Source organism: Ascaphus truei, chromosome 3 (genome assembly GCF_040206685.1).
Source record: "Ascaphus truei isolate aAscTru1 chromosome 3, aAscTru1.hap1, whole genome shotgun sequence".
Classification (NCBI taxonomy): domain Eukaryota; kingdom Metazoa; phylum Chordata; class Amphibia; order Anura; family Ascaphidae; genus Ascaphus; species Ascaphus truei.
In genome coordinates, this window is record NC_134485.1 from 45,988,336 (window position 1) to 46,008,338 (window position 20,003).

The 20,003-nt window shown below is 37.9% G+C and overlaps 1 protein-coding gene across 4 annotated transcripts in view; it reads right to left on the reverse strand.

Moving 5' to 3' along the window:
- ROBO1 (roundabout guidance receptor 1) overlaps window positions 1-20,003 on the reverse strand; it is a 1,065,915-nt gene that overhangs the window by 32,061 nt on the left and 1,013,851 nt on the right. For all 4 annotated transcript variants that reach the window (XM_075593994.1, XM_075593993.1, XM_075593992.1 and 1 more), the window contains 2 exons: window positions 19,156-19,310; window positions 18,069-18,401 (listed from right to left, as the gene is read on the reverse strand). In XM_075593994.1, coding sequence (XP_075450109.1) covers window positions 18,069-18,401; window positions 19,156-19,310 — 488 coding nt within the window. The remainder of the gene's footprint in view (window positions 1-18,068; window positions 18,402-19,155; window positions 19,311-20,003) is intronic.

Genomic DNA, 20,003 nt, shown 5'->3' on the forward strand with positions numbered 1-20,003 from the left:
ATAAAAACATTATTTATGTTTCATAACACCACAATTTGGTTTTGAACTGTAGAAACCTGGGAAAAGACTAGGGGGCAATAGTTTAAGCACATACATATAGCAGCTGGAGTCAATATACTCCAACACGGCCGATCAGAGTGTATTAAATAAGACCATAAGCATGTTAATTGAAAAGGTTCTGGAGTGTGATACAAGCACAGAATTATTGTACACACATATGTATATATGTAAATATCATAAAACTATTACAGTAATTCCAGATGTGAAATGATTAGTATTTTCCATAGTACAGTATGCTATACAGATGAAGAAGACTTAATTGTCCCCCCATCTACAAGAAAGGAGTTTTCATAGGATTCAATGGCTGTGAAGATGAAGAATATCACAATACAATATATCCCACCCAAAGGGAACAATGAGTCTGATAAATCCTTGTCTGTTTTGTGTAATGCACATATATATTTTTTAATTACACTAACTTTTGAATAGCTTTTCTTTCCCCAAAGAGCTGTTGTTCATACCAAGACATGTCATGTTCACAGAGAAAGAAAAGGCTAGGTCATGTCCTTTTCGCTCATGTAAACTATTAGATGTTGATGCTTACTTTCTAAACATTGTTAAAAATCTACAGTTAGGTCAACCATCAAGATTCCTAAGACATCTGCATGAGCATTAATGGATGCTTCAGGAAGATTTGAAGGGATAATAAAAACGCCATGATTGCTATAAATTAGTTGTCTTGTGTTTCACCATTACATAACACATGATTTACACACTGAATTTTATTTAAAGAATATGTTATACTCGATTATAAGCATCCGTGAGAATAGCTGAACCAATGACCTTGTTGATTACATACGAGTCACAACAAAGTCAAACAGAGATATATAATATTGTGAAATCCTGTTCTTTTGAATTCCTCTAACTCTCGCCGTCAATTTTCCTAAAAGCAAGGGTCACGTGACATTTTCTAAAAGCACATATATGACAAAAAATAAGAGCAGATGAATATAAAGAGAAATGTGCTGTATATTATAATGTGACTCTATAGCCCTTATTCAGTATTCTATGAAGATGCCTCTCTGTGCCAGACAAGATTTTAGTTCCTTTCATTTAAAGAGAGTTGATTTTGTCAGGACAGGGAAACATCATATTGAGCAGCTGCCTCTGAGAACAATGGACATTTTTCACTAATTATATGAACACCCTAAACGGCAAGTTCGATCTGGTTTGGGAAACTATCCCTCTCACTGACTGTTCTTTTTTTGCAGCTGATATTGAATGTATTTAATAGATAAACTCAATATGGCATTAGCTATAACAAGCAATTCATACAAATGAATATCAATATTAACAACAATATATTGCTTATGTGTAGGATAAAGGCAAAAAAATATAGCAATGCAGCAAAGCGTTGTATTTACTTTATTATTATAATATGATCTCTTGTTTTAACAAAATCAACTGTAATGTAATATTTTATTTTCATTTGAATTCCGCTGCATCGATTTAAAAAGTCAGCTGGACTTAAAATCTACACTTTTGTACTATGATGACATGTTACAGTAGTTACATACTATATGTAAAAAGAATGATTAACCCTAGTATGTATTTTTAAGTTATAAGCCAGGAGGAGATATCAAATTTATATGAGGCTTATACTCAACAGTATCCGTTTTACGGAATTTCCCGTGCGTTCCATTCAAAATGCGTTCCGCGGTGTAAACTCCCTGAGCTTGTTCCAGTTTCAATTTGTGTGGATTAATCCAAAACCACCATTTGGATACAATCCGCTAGTGGATTTTCACCATCCGAACTGCAGATCCGTAATTCGCTGGTGGATTTTAAGAATACAATCCGCGGATTCAGCAATCCGCAGATTGGATCCTTAAAATCCACAAGCAGATTGCGGATCCATGGATATGATTGTTTAAAATCCACCATCGGATTGCGGAATCCGCAGATTGGATTGTTGGTGATAAAAAAAAAATCCAGAAAAGATGAATCGCCCTTTTTGAGAATGATTTGCAGAAACGGCCAATGCAAGGCAGATTCAAATCTGCATCAAAAATGTGCCCATCTCTACTCCACAGTCACTAGAACATGTGTGTGAAAAAAGCAAGCCTTTTTGTTGTTTCTATAGTATTGGAAGTACAACTGGATAGCATGATTATTATATTGAAACAAACACTTAAGTGAGGTTACAGATTGCAAGAAAGACATGCAGAAAAACAGAAGGTCGTTTGGCATTGTGGGTGGCATATGCTGTGAAGAACTATTCATTGGAGAGATGTGAGCATGAAAGCTACATCCTACAGTTATTATTGTTATATACACATGCAGGATTTATATTTTCAGTGTATGATTAAGAAGTGGAACAACAGCTGTGCTTTGAGTTGGACTTTAATTACATCACAAAGAGGTCACAAGGTACCCATGTAGCCCTTTTTATGTGTCATACCAGAGACTTGTACTATTCATTTATTCATTCTACTAAGCATACTTTCTGTAACGTTCAGCTCTTTATGTATGTGCTTAAACTATTTAACAAAACAATATACAGTACAACAGGGTGATACATTTACCTGTACAGCAACAAGATACTTTATTTTCAATGAAACACATACTAGAATGCAGTTTTGATTCCTATATGACGATCCTTAAAATATTATTAATTGTATGTGCTTGCTCTTTTTTTATGGTCATATACTTTTAATGATGTCCTCAGTTAAAAGTGTATGTTATGCCCCTGAGCATTCATTTATGTATTAGAAGTTATTTTCATGGTTAACATTCTTGTTGTCTTTTATATATATATATATATATATATATATATATATATATATATATATATATATCAAAACAAAACAAAAACATTAAGGAGCGCCTACTATAACAACCTATAAATTGTGAGTGAGTTAGCTACTGTGTTGAAACAACCAATGGGGTGACCAGGGGGGGTAATAATATAAGATGGATCCTATGTTAAATTTTTTTATCACATAATAACTAATAAAAAATTTAATAAAAAATGCTATAAAAAATATATAAAAGTATACAAAAAAATATATTACTAAAAAATAAAAATGAATACCTTTAGATGTATACCAAAAACCTTAAAAAACATAAAGTCCCGTTCCAATAGAGTGCATCCAGGTAAAGGCAGCCCGTTTGAAAGGGACACAACTCCCTTGGAAATACCTATGAGAGAAAATGAGAAAAAAACAGGCGCACACCTAGTGCATTAAAGTAAAACAATCATTTTATGGAACATTAAAAAATAGACAAATGCCCACTCACAAATCAAACAATAAAAAAGAGCAGTTATGAGATTGGCCCTCATAAGCCACTGGCAGAGTCTCGATCAGCAATGGAGTTTTCCTCCTCCACATGTGTAGTACAGACTCCTTCACCGGAAGTGACGTCCTCCCGGCGTGTGCCCCGCAACAGGAAGTCCCTCCGGGAACCAGAGATCTTGCCTTGTTTCTTCTGGCTGTTGTACCATCAGGAGTAGTGGAGATCTGCCCGCTGCTTCTTGTCTGTCTCGCCACTCACGATACTGCGTCCGCAATCTGCTGTGTTTAGTGGGAAAGTGCCTCCTCCGTCTCAGCCACGCCCTACGCGTTTCGTCATCAAGGATGACTTCATCAGGGGGTACCCATTGGTTGTGACCCCACAGTACTTATAGACAGGTTAATTTGCATACATGATTAGAAAACCTATTACATCGTTAATTACATGATTTTGACCTTTCATAGATATGGTGTTTCCTCATTACATTGATAGCTATAGAAAGGTTATGAGGGCACCACTGTTCTTGCAAAAGATAATAAAATATGTATATAAAGAATTCAATATATAACTCATTTGTATATAATATTTATTTAAACTATATTTCAATAAATAATCAAACAATATAAAAAAAGGGATATGTTATAATATAAATATTTAGATTGGGATAACAATTATGATGTCCAGATAAATTTAACAATTCATATTTTGAATAAAAATTAATCTTTTGAATGAAAATAAAAACAAAATGTTTATGAAGTTCTACGAAGCATGATATAATATATGATTTTAAATTCTTGAGACTTTGAATTTAAAATCATATATTATATCATGCTTCGTAGAACTTCATAAACATTTTGTTTTTATTTTCATTCAAAAGATTAATTTTTATTCAAAATATGAATTGTTAAATTTATCTGGACATCATAATTGTTATCCCAATCTAAATATTTATATTATAACATATCCCTTTTTTTATATTGTTTGATTATTTATTGAAATATAGTTTAAATAAATATTATATACAAATGAGTTATATATTGAATTCTTTATATACATATTTTATTATCTTTTGCAAGAACAGTGGTGCCCTCATAACCTTTCTATAGCTATCAATGTAATGAGGAAACACCATATCTATGAAAGGTCAAAATCATGTAATTAACGATGTAATAGGTTTTCTAATCATGTATGCAAATTAACCTGTCTATAAGTACTGTGGGGTCACAACCAATGGGTACCCCCTGATGAAGTCATCCTTGATGACGAAACGCGTAGGGCGTGGCTGAGACGGAGGAGGCACTTTCCCACTAAACACAGCAGATTGCGGACGCAGTATCGTGAGTGGCGAGACAGACAAGAAGCAGCGGGCAGATCTCCACTACTCCTGATGGTACAACAGCCAGAAGAAACAAGGCAAGATCTCAGGTTCCCGGAGGGACTTCCTGTTGCGGGGCACACGCCGGGAGGACGTCACTTCCGGTGAAGGAGTCTGTACTACACGCGTGGAGGAGGAAAACTCCATTGCTGATCGAGACGCTGCCAGTGGCTTATGAGGGCCAATCTCATAACTGCTCTTTTTTATTGTTTGATTTGTGAGTGGGCATTTGTCTATTTTTTAATGTTCCATAAAATGATTGTTTTACTTTAATGCACTAGGTGTGCGCCTGTTTTTTTCTCATTTTCTCTCATATATATATATATATATATATATATGTGTGTGTGTGTGTGTGTGTGTGTGTGTGTGTGTGTGTGTGTGTGTGTGTGTGTGTGTGTGTGTGTGTGTGTGTGTGTGTGTGTGTGTGTGTGTGTGTGTGTATATATATATATATATATATATATATATATATATATATATATACAGTTATATACATGTATACATACACGTTATATACATGAATACATACACATTAGTGCTGGGGATTTAAATGGTCATCCAATAGGAAGTTGCAACAGGTGACATTGCAGAATTCTATTGGTCTGTGGGGCTGGCAAGATTTGGCGCCCATTTTTACTTCCCTCCAAGGAGCAAGAAAAATGGTTACTACACCCAGGTAGTATCTTATGAACCTGGAGGTCCTTGGAGCTGCAAATAGTGCAATTCAGCTCCAGGGCACCTCCCAGTTTCCATCCTGTTAAAAATGGTGGGACTGCTGATTTAACTACCTACTAAAGGAATATAAAATAAGAGATGATAAAGATGATACAGGAATACAGGACTAACGATGGCATTGACACACACAGAACCAGTGCTTCAACGAAAAGCTATATATGTAAACCTTACCAAAAATGAGACAAATATTTAGTTTCCCTTTGTAGATCTGTTTCAGTTTTGTTAAAGGCAATCAAAAAATTTAGAGAACAATTTGATTCATTTTTTTCTGGTTGAACTTTCATGCACACAAATGCTTTTGCCAACTCCACAGCATGTTATCTGTACACTCCATTGAACTAAACAGTGATGTTGTGTTTAATACAAGGGAACAATAAAAACTGCCAAGCACCCAGACTAAGGACATTTTATTTGTTAGATTTTTTTTATATTGTAACATGTTACATAGTACAGTACATAACACACACATATATATGATGTTGTGGATTTTGAGTTCTGAGCTTAAAGGGACAGTGTGTGTTTATATAGTAGATGAGATTGAAAAAAGACATATGTCCATTGAGTTCAACCTATGTTAAATTTGGACGACAAATACATATGCTATATTTGTATTTGCAGTACTTTGATCCAGAGGAAGGAAAACACAAACCTCCAGTGAAACATCATCGACTTATGTCTCATATGGGGAAAACAATTAATTCCTTTGTGACTCCAGTAATGGCAATCAGATTTCTCCCTGGATCAACATCCTTCCCATATTAACTTATTTGGTATATCTCATCATACCTTTCTTTTTAAAAATAAATCTAACTTTTTATGAAGATACCTTGTGTATGATCTGTGTACCACCCACTGATACGTAAGGGTGGGCACTTTAATTTTTCGTTCTAAATATTTTTTGTGTTTTGATCTGGGAAGTGATTTTGATTTAAAAAATAGTGTTTTAGTTTTGGGCAGGGTTTTGGTTAAAAAAATCACAATTTTTCAAAAGATTTTTCAAAGATTATGGGAAAGAAATCAAAATAAGCATGAAAATGCTGAAATAACATCATAATGCATAATAAATGCTTAAAATAAGTATGAAATTATAAACACAATTACATTCAATAATTTATCTTAAAAAATATGTAACTGTAAAATGGAAAATAATTCAAAAAGATATGCCTGGAAACGTCAGAAGAAACGGAGTCTATTAGTGAAACGTGTGTCGGGTTATGGGTAACTCATGCGTCACAGACGTGTGACAGAGTCTCCAGAGGGGTGAAAAGCCTAGGCAAACGAGAACACTCACAGATACTGACGCCAAATCCCATGGGTGCTATTTAATGTGGGTTTAACTTCATTCATATTAATAAGGGGGGGGAGAGAGAGACAGATATTGAAAAGCTTAGTCAGCATGAGAAAGGGGTTAGAAAGGGGGGATCCCCAAGATTTGACCTATTCAGATTATGCTTCACTATTCATCTAAACAAAGGTGAGCTGAATAAGACCATTTAGTAGAGGAAGCTGATCACTTATTTTTTTTCTGACTTCTCAGACTTCATTCCCCGGTTTACTGTCTACATTAAACAGAATATTTACATTCCTTATACTACTCTCATTATTTTCCATTACACTCAGGCTATTTACATACCCTTTCACCGAATTTTAGCATTGTAAGCTAGGTCTGGCTACAGTATCAATGGACACATTTTCTCTGAACTCTCCATAGGTGGCATTGGATAAGGGAAGATATTACGTATCACTTTAGTCCCTTAACCACTACTAATGAGAATTGAAACTTCTTACTGATACGCAGTCTCCATTTTAATGAAATATTAATATGTGAATAGCCAGTTCTAGCATAAGTGTTTTTTTCCACCTTATTATTGTAATACATTTTTTATTTTGATTGACCTTTATTTTAAGTGATGTATTAAAAGTTACTTTTTAAATATAATTGTGCACCACATACAGGAATATTTCTGACTTGACTCTATGCAAGCATTCATTTTTTGCTATATGCAGGGAAACACCCCAAGTTCCTTTCAGGCGTGCGGGGGTCATATTACGTCACACCATGACCCCCTGGTGTCATTTGATGCTGTGTTGCCATGGCGACGCATCGCCGAAGACACGGCTGGCAGCAGGTAAGTAAGTTACAGAGGCTTCACGCCTCCCCCGGCATTTAATTTAAACACATGGAAGATGTTTGCTGACGGAGAGGGATCCCAGGTAGAGATGGGTAATTTTTGGGGGTGGATTTGGATCTGCAGCGGATCGGTCGGATCCTTTGGTCTGCGAATTTCTGCGGATCAATCTCAAAAAAGGCGATTCACGCTTTGCGGATTTTCGATTATTATTGTCATTGACGGATTTGCAGAATACTATCTGCGGATTCGGCAATCTGTTGGCGGATTCTTCACACAAGGATCAGATTCTATAAATCTATCAACATATTGTATCAAATGGCAGATTTTGATGAATCCACGTGGATTAAAACCGACCAAATCCGTCAATAGATTTTATACCGTGAAACGGATTTTGGGGGCAAAATGTGAGAAACTCCGGGAAACTAATTTGGGTGGATTCATCCATCTCTAATCCCAGGGAACCAGCCCCTCTATTCCAGGACACAGCGGTCACTGCCCCCCACACACACCAACCTAGAACCGGACTGAGGGAAAGAGCCCCTGATAAAAAAAGTTACCCAGAGGTAAGGGGCCTAGCCTCCCAGCCCTTCAGATAGGGACTGGGAGAGTGAGTTAGCCCTTACAAGTTTATTTATTTGTATGCTGCCTTAAAGCTGTATTGTTTGAAGATATGGGCTACATAAAAGTCAAGGATTATTTTCCCCAATATGTCTCCCTGGTTATACCTCTGCACTCGTCTCCTACAATCACCCTAAACTACCATTAAATAACAATATAGTAATCTACAAATGTAATTAAACAAATAGTACAAACTGTGTTCAAAATTAAATATAGAATGATATCTTAACATTCCTAATATCGCCTATCCCTTCTGGGTAGACAAACATTAATACTAGTGCTGTATGAATTAGTGTCACCCCAAATTATCAGTAGTACTCTTGTTCAGGGCCACCAATAGCTTTCCTGGAGGCCATTGACTATAGTTGCCAACGGGGCCCCCTGGAAAGTGGCCTTGCGAGACCCCCACTATTTGTCTTACACACCTCCTCACTCTCTCACCCATTTCTCAATCTCCCCATCTTACCCTCTTCCTCTCACGCCCCCAGCTACCCTTTCCCTCCCTCTCTCCCACCTCCCCTCTCCTATCTCTCTCTCCTCTCTCTCCCTCACCCCCTCTCTCCCATACCTCCATTTTCTCTCCCACCCCCACCTCTCCTTTCCCACCCCACCTCCCCTCTCTCTCTCCCTCCATTCTCTCACCCTCCCTCCCTCCCTTCCAGGATACGAGAAAAGGTAAGGCGGAGCATCTGCCCGATGAGGAAGTAACAGACCGGGGCCACTCAAATCACTACAAACGCTTTAATGGCACTACCAAAAAATTAATAAATCTTTGGTAAATGTATTCAAAATTATCAGGAATTATATTGTACATAATTGTTCCAACAGACATCAATAAAAGATATCTTGTAACTTATCTCATTTTTATATTTTCATGTAGTACATTCCTGAAAGGGGATAAATATAAATACACCTCCTTCTCCTTTTTGATGGAGATACCAACTATAGTCCGAACTAGGAACATGTATAGACATCTTCTTGTAATCCAATTTCCAATACGGGGAAAGGAAAGGGGAAGGGGAAGAGGGGAAGAAAAGGGTATGAAAAAAAAGGAAAAGGGGGATAAGGAGAAAGAAAGAAATGGAGGTAGAAAAGGCAGGGAAAGGGGGAGGAAGGGGGGAATGGGAGAGAGAGGAAAAGAAAAAGGAGAGGGGGGGAGGAGAGAGGGGGAGGAGGAAGGGGGAAGGGAGGTGAAAAGAGGGGGGGAAGAAACAAGAAGAGAAGGGAGAAAAGCAAGAAAAAGAATGAGAAGAAAAAATAAATAAGGAAAAGATAGAGTGGGGGGAAAAAAAAGGATAGGAAATGGAAGTAGAACACAGAAACCCAGTATCACATTTTATACAGCATCTACATAAATACCCAACATATAACATTGGGTCAGTGTAAAAAATGTTGTAACTCCCAATCTAGGTTCATCCCTGAAGGGCTAAGGGTGTCTAAGGAGAAGATCCATGACATTTCTTTACGGTTGAGATAGTTCAGGTAGTTGGAGTGTGAACAAGGCGCTACTGCGCATGACAGAAGTCCAGAAGTCCCGGATGATGCAACAGAAACTTTAACGGCACTCCGAGACGAAGCCCTATTGCTAAGGGTGAAACGCGTAGAGGAGGAGATTGTGGTGTAGCCCCTGTCTGTACACTGGCGACACACTTTATTCGAGCTCGGCTAGTCCCACGAATTCGGGTATACCCGGGTGTATTGAGGTTTGTGACTGTTTTCTGCCCGAGTGCATTGGGTTATTTTCCAGGCAGGGATTGAAGCATTTTATTCCCGCTGGCTGCAATACTGCACAGTATATATATATATACTGCATTACAATTCATGAATTTATGCCATCTGGTAGACATGCGAAGCATTGCAGTCTATTAAATCCTAATCATTATCATTTAACAGATCAGCCGCCCGTCAGCCAGGCATGAACCCAGGCTGGGAAGGCAAATGCAATGGGGCTTGTCAGAGGTGAGGAGCGGCGCATTCCAGGTATCTGCCAGGTACATACTGGGTATTTGCTCGAATAAAGTGTGTCGGTGCAGTATCCGTGCCATTAAAGTTTCTGTTGCATCATCCGGGACTTCTGGACTTCTGTCATGCGCCTTGTTCACACTCCAACTACCTGTACCCATCCAAGGCACACGCGGACGCCGGCAGAGAGAGAGAGCTAGACCCAAACCGGAGTGGAGATCTAAGGTAAGAGTTCCTTCACTTCATTACCTCTCAACACACTCCGGTCACCTAGGGTCTCTCACATACTCCCTCCCAACCAGCATAGCGACGGTTTGACACCATTGGTGCAGTAGCGGTGCGGCTGAAGCGCAGGACAGGCTTTTGCATCTGTTGAGATAGTTCAACCTATCTCCACCTCTTTTGGACGCCTGGGCACATTCAATCCCTCTAAAGTGAAAGTTTCTCAAACCACCCTGGCTATATTGTGCAAAGTGCCTCGACATCGGATAGTTAGGGTCGTTATTCTTAATTGACCGAACATGTTCCATGATACGCTGCTTCAGGGGTCTAGTCGTTCTCCCAATGTAGCCCCTGGAACAACCACACTAAATGTAATACACAACAAATTGTGTGTTACAATTAATAAATGATTTAATCGTTAACTTTTTGCCTGTTTTATTTTCTTTAATCACTTTAGTGGGACATGCATATTTACAAATTTTGCAGGAGCCATATTTATAAAATCCTTTTAGGTTGCGCTCTAAAGAGATGAGTGATAGGTTTAAACAAAGGGGTTATCAGCAATCAGCGGTCTCTAAAGCCTTGGAACAGGCTTCCCTAATGGATCGTGATGTATTGATCAAAAATTGTGGCCAAAAAAGAAAATCCAAGAAACATTCTAGTGATAATGATTCAAAAATACCAATGTTTATTACTAAATATAGTAATCAAGCTAGAGAAATAAAAGCACAGAGTTATAATCAATTGTGAAGGAAGGCCCTAAATGTGTCTTTACAAAGGCTGACACTTTGGGAACACGTCTATCACCTAGCTTATTCACTTCAGAGAGTTCCACTGTGGGTACCATGAGGCCAACGATAGGATTTTAAAAATGTAGATACTGTATAAAATGTGATAGTGGGTTTCTGTGTTCTACTTCCCTTTCCTATCCTTTTTTTCCCACTATCTTTTCCTTATTTCTTTTTTCTTCACATTCTTTTTCTTGCTTTTCTCCCTTCTCTTCTTGTTTCTTCCCCCCCGCTTCCCCCCCTCTTTTCATCTCCCTTCCCCCTCCCCCCTCCCCCCTCCCCCCTCTCCTTTTTCTTTCTCTCTCTCTTCCATTCCCCCCCTTCCTCCCCCTTTCCCTGCTTTTTCTACCTCCTTTTCTTTCTCCTTATCCCCCTTTTCCTTTTTTTCATACCCTTTTCTTCCCCTCCGAAATTTGATTACAAGAAGATGTCTTATACATGGGCAAATGTTCCTAGTTCGGACTATAGTTGGTATCTCCATCAAAAAGGAGAAGGAGGTGTATTTATATTTATCCCCTTTCAGGAATGTACTACATCAAAATATAAAAATGAGATAAGTTACAAGATATCTTTTATTGATGTCTGTTGGAACAATTATGTACAATATAATTCCTGATAATTTTGAATACATTTACCAAAGATTTATTAATTTTGTGGTAGTGTACTGTATCAAATAGTATAGGGGAACCATTATGAATTTATTTAGGAATTAGATATATGGTTTTAGCTTAATATTATATATCAACATCTGTTTTGCATTGGTTTGAATATACAATTCAATTGTTTTTTCATATCCATCTTAGTAGCAGCATTTATATGTTGCTTTAATGTTATTATGTCTTCTTTGTCTGATCTTTTGCAGCAATGTTTACTTTGTTTTTAAATATTTCTATTAGCGTTTATAGCTGGCCATTTTGGATACTCTGTGATTATATTTGTGTATTAACAACATGCATCTAGACTATATTTATTGAATTCTTCAAACACTAGTCTAGATTTCACAGATTACCCCTTTTGGTTAATGTTACTTTAAATTAGTCACCCTCTTTTCCCCCTGCTTCTGCGGATTTGTTTAGGCTAGTTTCTTTGAGTTCATGACACTTGGAGGAGTTTACCTTCCACCAGGTGTATGAGATTAAGTGTTCACTGAGCTCCTATTGGCTACTCTGCAGGGCAGGCTGGGTATTTTAAGATGAACTGTCTATGTGTTATTTGTACTCTTTGATAAAGCGCGGTTAGCCGTGCAAAACGCGTAAGAGTGTGTCAATGTTGCTTTCCATATCATTAAAGCGTTTTCTAGTGATTTGAGTGGTCCCAGTCTGTTACTTCCTCATCGGGCAGATGCTTCGCCTCACCTTTTCTTGTATCCTGTGACCCACATCGGTAGGAGCACGCCGAGGCTGCCAGACATCCACCCGCAAAAAACAGTGAGTTTTCCTACAAGGATTTATTTTGGCTACTCATATAAGATCTACCTCGAATTAGAGGCTATTGGGTATTGCCAGATTACTGTGACGTTTCAAGGTCTAAGTGTCGACGGGGGACATTATGAACTGGCAAATGTAGTGATTGTGGATTTCATTCACCGGCTATACGCAGCTATATGATACCGGTACTTTGAGTTGCGCCACTAGGGGGCGTGGGGCTCCCTTCTCTTCTACAACTCCCTCCCTTCCATCTCCCTTCTCTCTCTCATTCCATCCCTTTTCTCTCTCTCCCTCCCTACACCAACTCCCTCCATTCCTTCCTTCTCTCACTCTCTCACTTCCCACATCTCATCACTGGCCACACACAATTCCACCACACACACACAATTCCACTCCCCCAACAATCAATTCCCCCCACACCCCAATACCCACACAATATCCCGCCACACCACAATACGCCCACCACAATATCCACAGAATATCCCCACACCTCAATAATCCCTACCACAAAACCCCCCACCCTAATACCCACACAGTATACCGTACATCACAATAAACCCCCAACGCAATACCCCTCCAACACAATACACTGCCATCACAATATCTTCCACACCCACACAATACATACCCCCGCACTCCAACAATACCCACACAATATACACATGTACACAAATATTTACATTGGAGCTCACCCCCGAGCATTACCCAGCACGGCCCCGGAGGTCCAGCAGGGGAGGCAGGCCAGCAGCAGATGCGGAGAGTTGGGGCTCGGAAGGAATCAGCTGGATGCAAAAGTTGGGCTTGACCTCTGGCTGGCCCAACTTCCAGCACCCCCCCCCTTATCGGCAGCCCTGCTCTTGTTTGTTATACAAGTGTTGCTTCAAAGATGTACTAATTGAACTGTAAAGATCTTTTATACTGTGTAACTAAATTCAACTAAAACAAGTAAATGAAGTACTCAGTCTTTCCTGTACACGACTAGCTTGAAAGCTGATGCAAACTGTTTAATATCTGTATTATATATCCCCTCTTGGGTAAACCAGTAACACTAGTAAACCTGGTCTGAAAATGATATCAGTAAATGCATCCATCATACAATCCTCATGTCCCTTGTTTCTGCTACTTTTTTGCTGTTCTACATTGTTGCTAATACTGCCATGTTGGCACCTTACCGCTTGCTTTGTAAGAATTTCTGCCTTTTTGCAAATCTTTGTGTGCTTGGATAAATTGCTAATGCAATGGTATATGGTAAAAACTAATTTTTTATGGATTTTTATTTTACCATTTGTGTTACTATTACTAGTGAAAGTTGAACTTTTTGTCACTTACAAGGGACTTGCAGCATATTCTATTAGTATCCAACTCTAGTTTTGTTTTCCCGTGAAGTGGCTCAGTGCTTAGATTTTGTTCTGTATTTTAAGAGTTAAGTATTTTTAATAAACAATAAAACAACAACAAGTGCATTGGGGCAGAGGAGGGTTCGATTTCGGGATAAACCAAACTGTCAGTTTACAGAAAGTGCATACATTAACATACGTTAACATTAACTCCAGGGTGTTAAAAAAACAGGAAGCAAATCCTCCACAGTTTCCCTATATACCATAAAACACACTGTAATAATAATAATAATATGTTCTTCTAGCGCTGCTAGTTTTACGTAGTGCTTTACAGAGACATTTTGCAAGTCCATTTCCCTGCCTTGTGGAGCTTACAATCTATTTTTTTTGGTGCCTGAGGCACAGGGAGATAAAGTGACTTGCACAAGGAGGTCACAAGGAGATAACACCGGGAGTTGAACCAGGTTCACCCTACTTCAGTGCCAGTCAGTATCTTTACTCACTGAGCCGCTCCTTCTCCCATAATAACATAAGAGGAAGCTGTTGACCAAACTGTGAAGCTGTGGCGCACTGTGAAATATGCAGTTCTGCCTATGTGCTGATACTGTACTATGCCCCTCTCTTTAGCCTAGAACATATTGTTGTAACTGTAGTAATGGAGTGAGGTGGTGTTTCATTTTAGGGTAAACTGTGCACTTACTTATGATGTCAAATGTCTCTCTATCTAAGTCAATCAATATACTAACACATAAAGACACATTGTGGTAAACAATAAAAAGAAAAATACCACTTAGTCAAAAAGTACAAAAAGAAGAGCTATTATGGCCGCTTGCCCACCGAGAAACAAGTGCTGTCTGCAACTGTGCATGTGTCACACTATTAGAATATGCACTTGTAATACACTAAATACACTAGAAGACATTTTGCCTAGAGAAACACCTCAACCTCAAACACCTCCACAGTAATATCTCAAAAGAAACTTGAACACTTACATTGTGGAGGGCTCTTTTATTATTTCTATAACTAAGGGAGTACAATTTTTAAATATATATTATTCCATTTCTTTGGAATTTTAGTGCATGCGTTTGAATTGTTTGATTATGCGTCACAAAGTTTGAACGGTTTCTTCATTCTAGAAAAATCCAAGGCCGAGCCTTTTATGTCTTGACTTCGTGTTTGCTCAGATTGGAGAATGCATCCTTAGGCCGCATGTATAGTGCCCGCGACGTGCGACGCGAAGGGACAGGTGACGTCACCCGTCGCCACTAGCGAAAGTTATATTTCACTTTGCGGCGGCGTCGCGGGCTTTCTGGCATTTGATTGGTTATGGGGCTGTCGCATGAGGCGACAGCCCTTGAAAAATCAAATATTGCCAGCTTCCAATTTTGGCGACGCGACGTCGCTCCGTCGCATTGTCGTCGTCGCGCTTACGGTAAGCGCACGCAGCGGTGGCAATGTATTTGTTTTTGGGAGACGTTGCATCGCCGTCGCCCGTCGCGGGCACTTTGTGCACGGCCTTACACTGTACTCAGAGTTAGACTCCATTCTAATTGTTAACACTAAAATATCAAACTGCTTAACTCGGAATTCAACTTAAACTGATTTCTCAAACTGCTAGTTTTTCCTGTTCTTCATTTCAGTTATTACTATCTGCAACTTATTGTGAGGGTTTTTCTTTCTTTTTTTTTTTGTTACAAAGCAGAACTATTCTTTGTGAAACCTTTGAGATGCAAGAAAAAAGAATGAAACTTCAGAATAGCGTGACTCCAGAAATATTCCCATCTGTAAACAAGTCAAGTGGCCACCTGCTGAAGACACGTTAAAGTAGCAAAACATGTGCACTCTTATGATTTTCTTTTAATAAATCAGTTCTGTAGTATTACATAATAGTGACTGTTCTTTTTTTAATTTTTATTATTCAACTCTTAATGCCATTTTAAATGAGTTTTAAGGCATTCTTTGATTTCTATAGCAGGTTTTACCCCACCTCCCAAGACATGCAAGATATTTGCAACACTTTCTTGTTTGCAATAACTTGTTAGATAATGTTACCTTAGAAATGTAAGAATACATCGTATCTGCTAAGTTACAATAACTGACGGATTGATAGAAACTGAACGGCAGCCATTATGTTAGGCACACAATCACGATTTTTACAGATTTATAAAAGGAGCACCAAACGACTGCCACTTAGGTAAGAATGTAGAATTATACATTGTCACATGCTTTACATACAGTATACAAATAATTAAAAAAAGAAGAAAAGTGGGAAGGTGGTATTGCTGCTTTAAAGATTATGTCAGTATGAGGAAATAGCAATTAGATAATTTTTTTAAATGACATAAATGCTAATATCCTACATTCTATATGTTTGCTTATGCAGTCCCTGTAAAAAATATATATATGTGCAGTGGGTAAATAATAAACAAATCGTAGAATCCATGTGTGCAAGCTTTGAGAATCATGTTATGTACTGTATCAGGCAAAAAAAGATTTTACTTTTGCCATTAAAAAAAAAAGACATTTTGAACGTGTCAATTATAGATGTGTGAAACATTCATGCACATCTGCTTTTGTTGCAAATGTTGGACATTAACATCTGGTGAATGCAAATATCTTTGACTTCCCCCCAAAAAATGTTTTTGTAAAAGTAGGCAGAATTTAGTGAGTTAAACATGTAAAAGAAAATTGAGAAGTATGCATTTTTTTTTCATTTCACATTAGCAAATAACATTTTCCACAGATTCACATATCTCTGAACACATTTACATAAATGCTGTCCACATGTATTTGTATCAATTGAAAAATGAATTTCTTTTTGATGATTAATAGAGTAATTTTCTAGCTTTTTAATTATTATTCAAATATATACAAACAGCTTTCAAGTGTTCCCTTTAATGATAAAGAATAAATTCATACAAACACATGCCTTTCACATCCACATGCAGTGTAAATTCTGCTTGTGTGAAGCAAGAAAAATAGGTCAGATTAAATGAACTACTGTGCAGCTATGATAAAACATGGCCTTTTGCTGGGACACTTTCAATTTTATAATGTGGCAAGTCACCAAGATATTTTTAATAGTTCAAAGCTGGCACTGATCTGGTTCCTTGGGATACCACTTTTGCAAATCATGTTATTAAAGTGGATTGCATGGTACTGTAGCCTGGAGCCCAGGGGAAAAAAATGACATTTCTTTCAACTCCCGCATATTACATTAGTGAAACGTGCCCTTAAGACCGCAGGGGTACATTCCAGTATTTCATGCTAACACTGATATCAATTTATTTTGTACTTCAAGACATATACACACTGCCTAAACAACAAAGCAGGTTTTAACAGCATGCAAAGGTTGTTACCTATAAATGGGTGAATTACAATGTGGCTGAAAATATAGGTGAAATGAAGATTACCATCACTTGCTACAGACTCCTGCATGCAATTGTATGCAGGGAATTTTACCTACTGTAACATTAGTTTTCTTGAGGACAAGGCCATAATTAAGCTTCCATTAGACATGAAGATTTAGATTGTGATCTATGTTTAATCAGAGGTACAGAATGCTGTAATTGTACTGTATGTACAGTATCTTCCTCATGAATTAAATATTTCCTTTTCGTTCCCAGCCAATCCCTTATCCACCAGTCTAGTCTACAACACTTTGATCAAATCTCACCATATTAATTTTCCTTTATTTGATTTTCTTTTATCCGCAGTTTATTATTTGTTAAACTAAATTCAGTTGCAAAGGTCAGCAGAGTGGTAATTAACTTTTTGACATTGTTAATCTTGATCTCCTAGATTTGCATGTATAGTAGCATAATGATTCTGCATGTGTTGTAAGGGGGGGGAATGGGAAATGCTGCTTCCCATTATTAAAGAGAACTAAGCCAAGAACCCCTGAAGACTTCACGTTCCAATAAAAGTAATAAGAAGAAGCACAAAGAGTACTCCAACTGTACACATGATCTTTTAAAGTTGCTTTGATATCAACAACATCTACTGCTCAATTCTAAAAACGGGCTGTTAAAACGCTAGCAGTGAAATGAATGCATTGCAGGCACCTTCAGTACTGAACAGCTTTTCAAGCAAGTAATTAATCAAATAAAATTATGCAAGATTTTCCCCAAATTAACAAGATACAAAACATGGTGTCAATGTCTGCAATGATGTTTCACCTTTGTTGATTTTGTTTTGCTCCATGATGTTGTACTGCATTGGTGCGACATCCTGTTTCTGTTGAGAAGCGGGCTTCCAGTGTTTTTCATCCATATCTCCACTAGTGTTCATGTTGTTACTGATATTTGACTGGATAAGCTGAGTGGTGGCATAAGGGGTGGGCTGCCCAGACGGATTGACGAAGCGGCCATCTTTCAGATTTGGACTGTTGAAGGTTTTCATCTCATTGATTTTGTTGCTTAAATCTACATCACCATAAACCGCTGAATCAGGCACCATCAGGTTAGTCTGTTTGCTGTCCAGCTGGTTGTTGTAATTTGCTATGCAATCAGCTGGTCCCAAGAGAAAACAAAGATATAAGTCATTCAATGCCACTTGCCTACAGTGTATATCTATTTCAAATATGTATAACTCACTATCAGAAAATGACTGTAATTCCCAGTGATAATTAGAACAACCACACATTTTCCAATTTAAAACTGAATGTTAATGCCTTGAGGGGGCTTTTATTCTTAAACTTTAACTGCTGCTTAAAATTATACCAGACAGAGCAGGTATATTGTGCCCAAATGTTAATCATACCCAGGTTTCAGTTTTGAAATATCTACATATATTACTTTGGGTTTCAATACCTTCCCACGGATTGAATGCAATTAAATCCTTGAACTTGTCAATTTAAAATGTAGTTTAATATGTCTCATCCAGATTTACATTCTTTCCCATATTTTAACTGTGGCAGTGAATTTAAAATATGATGTGGTTCATTTAAAGTTTGCGGCACCCTTACCGGTTTTGACTTAAAATCTGACTGCCACTTTGAAGATTAATGATGCTTCACTCAACTATAAGGCAAGGCCTCTTCTACTACTCCACCTCTCTGACCTTGGAAATACAAGCATTGTTTTTTCTTTACAAAAATAGTAGCTAAGTGATTGCTTTCAAAAAAATAACTTGGATACATACTGTAGGAAAATATATAGAGCTATGTCTTCATATCTAAAATCTGCACTTGAACTGTCTTAAATCTGTGTTTGTTTAAAACTTATTTAAAAGTTCATTTTTATATGTCTTTAAAATAAGGTTAACCTGGGCGACTGTACGTAGCAAGATTGCTGTCGCTGTTTCCATTGCCAGATGTGCAGCAATTGATGGGACATTCATTGTGGTTGTTTCCCGTGTTTGGCCAGGTATCAGCAAGCCATGGTTGAGTTGCGGGCTCTGCGATATTTAATAGTCCTGGTCTGCAGAATCAGAGAATACAAGTTGAAAAAAACATGATTGAATCTTAGAACCAAGACAATCCTGACAATTACAGATGTACACAAAAATCCTAGATGAATAGGAAAATTAGAGAGAAGAGGAAACACGCCTGGCAAACTATGTACTGAAGAAACGGAAAAACCCAACGGTTATAAACATCTCTAATGCCATGTTAGGGTACACCATATGGAAGTCATTTCTTAGGCTTCTTATATATTTCAGCTTGTATTTTCTATCTATTTAATCTGTTAATGGGAATGACAAAAATAATTAATGTAGCTACTGCCATGCATACTAAGGGTCTGTTTCACAGGTGTTAGGTATCAGTGCTGGAAAAACAAGATGTGCAAAAAAGATGCATGTAGTGTATAATAGAGAGTGGGAGGTTCAGGGGAAATGTAAGGAACTATGTTGGATACTTTCCTCTTTTGTTTGTATGTATATGTATAATGGAAATATTACTGTATGCTCATTTGCATGTCTTAGACAGGTCTGCAACCCCGCCTTTCACCATTATCACCAGCACACAGCACTTCAACTGCAGCAAAGGATTCTGGGAAATGACATGCAAATGAGCACACAGTGCCACCCTTTGCTTCAAAACCATTAACATGGTTCTCTATAGGCTTAATCTTGCTGCATGGTCACAGCTTTGAGCACATCCAGGGTTAAGA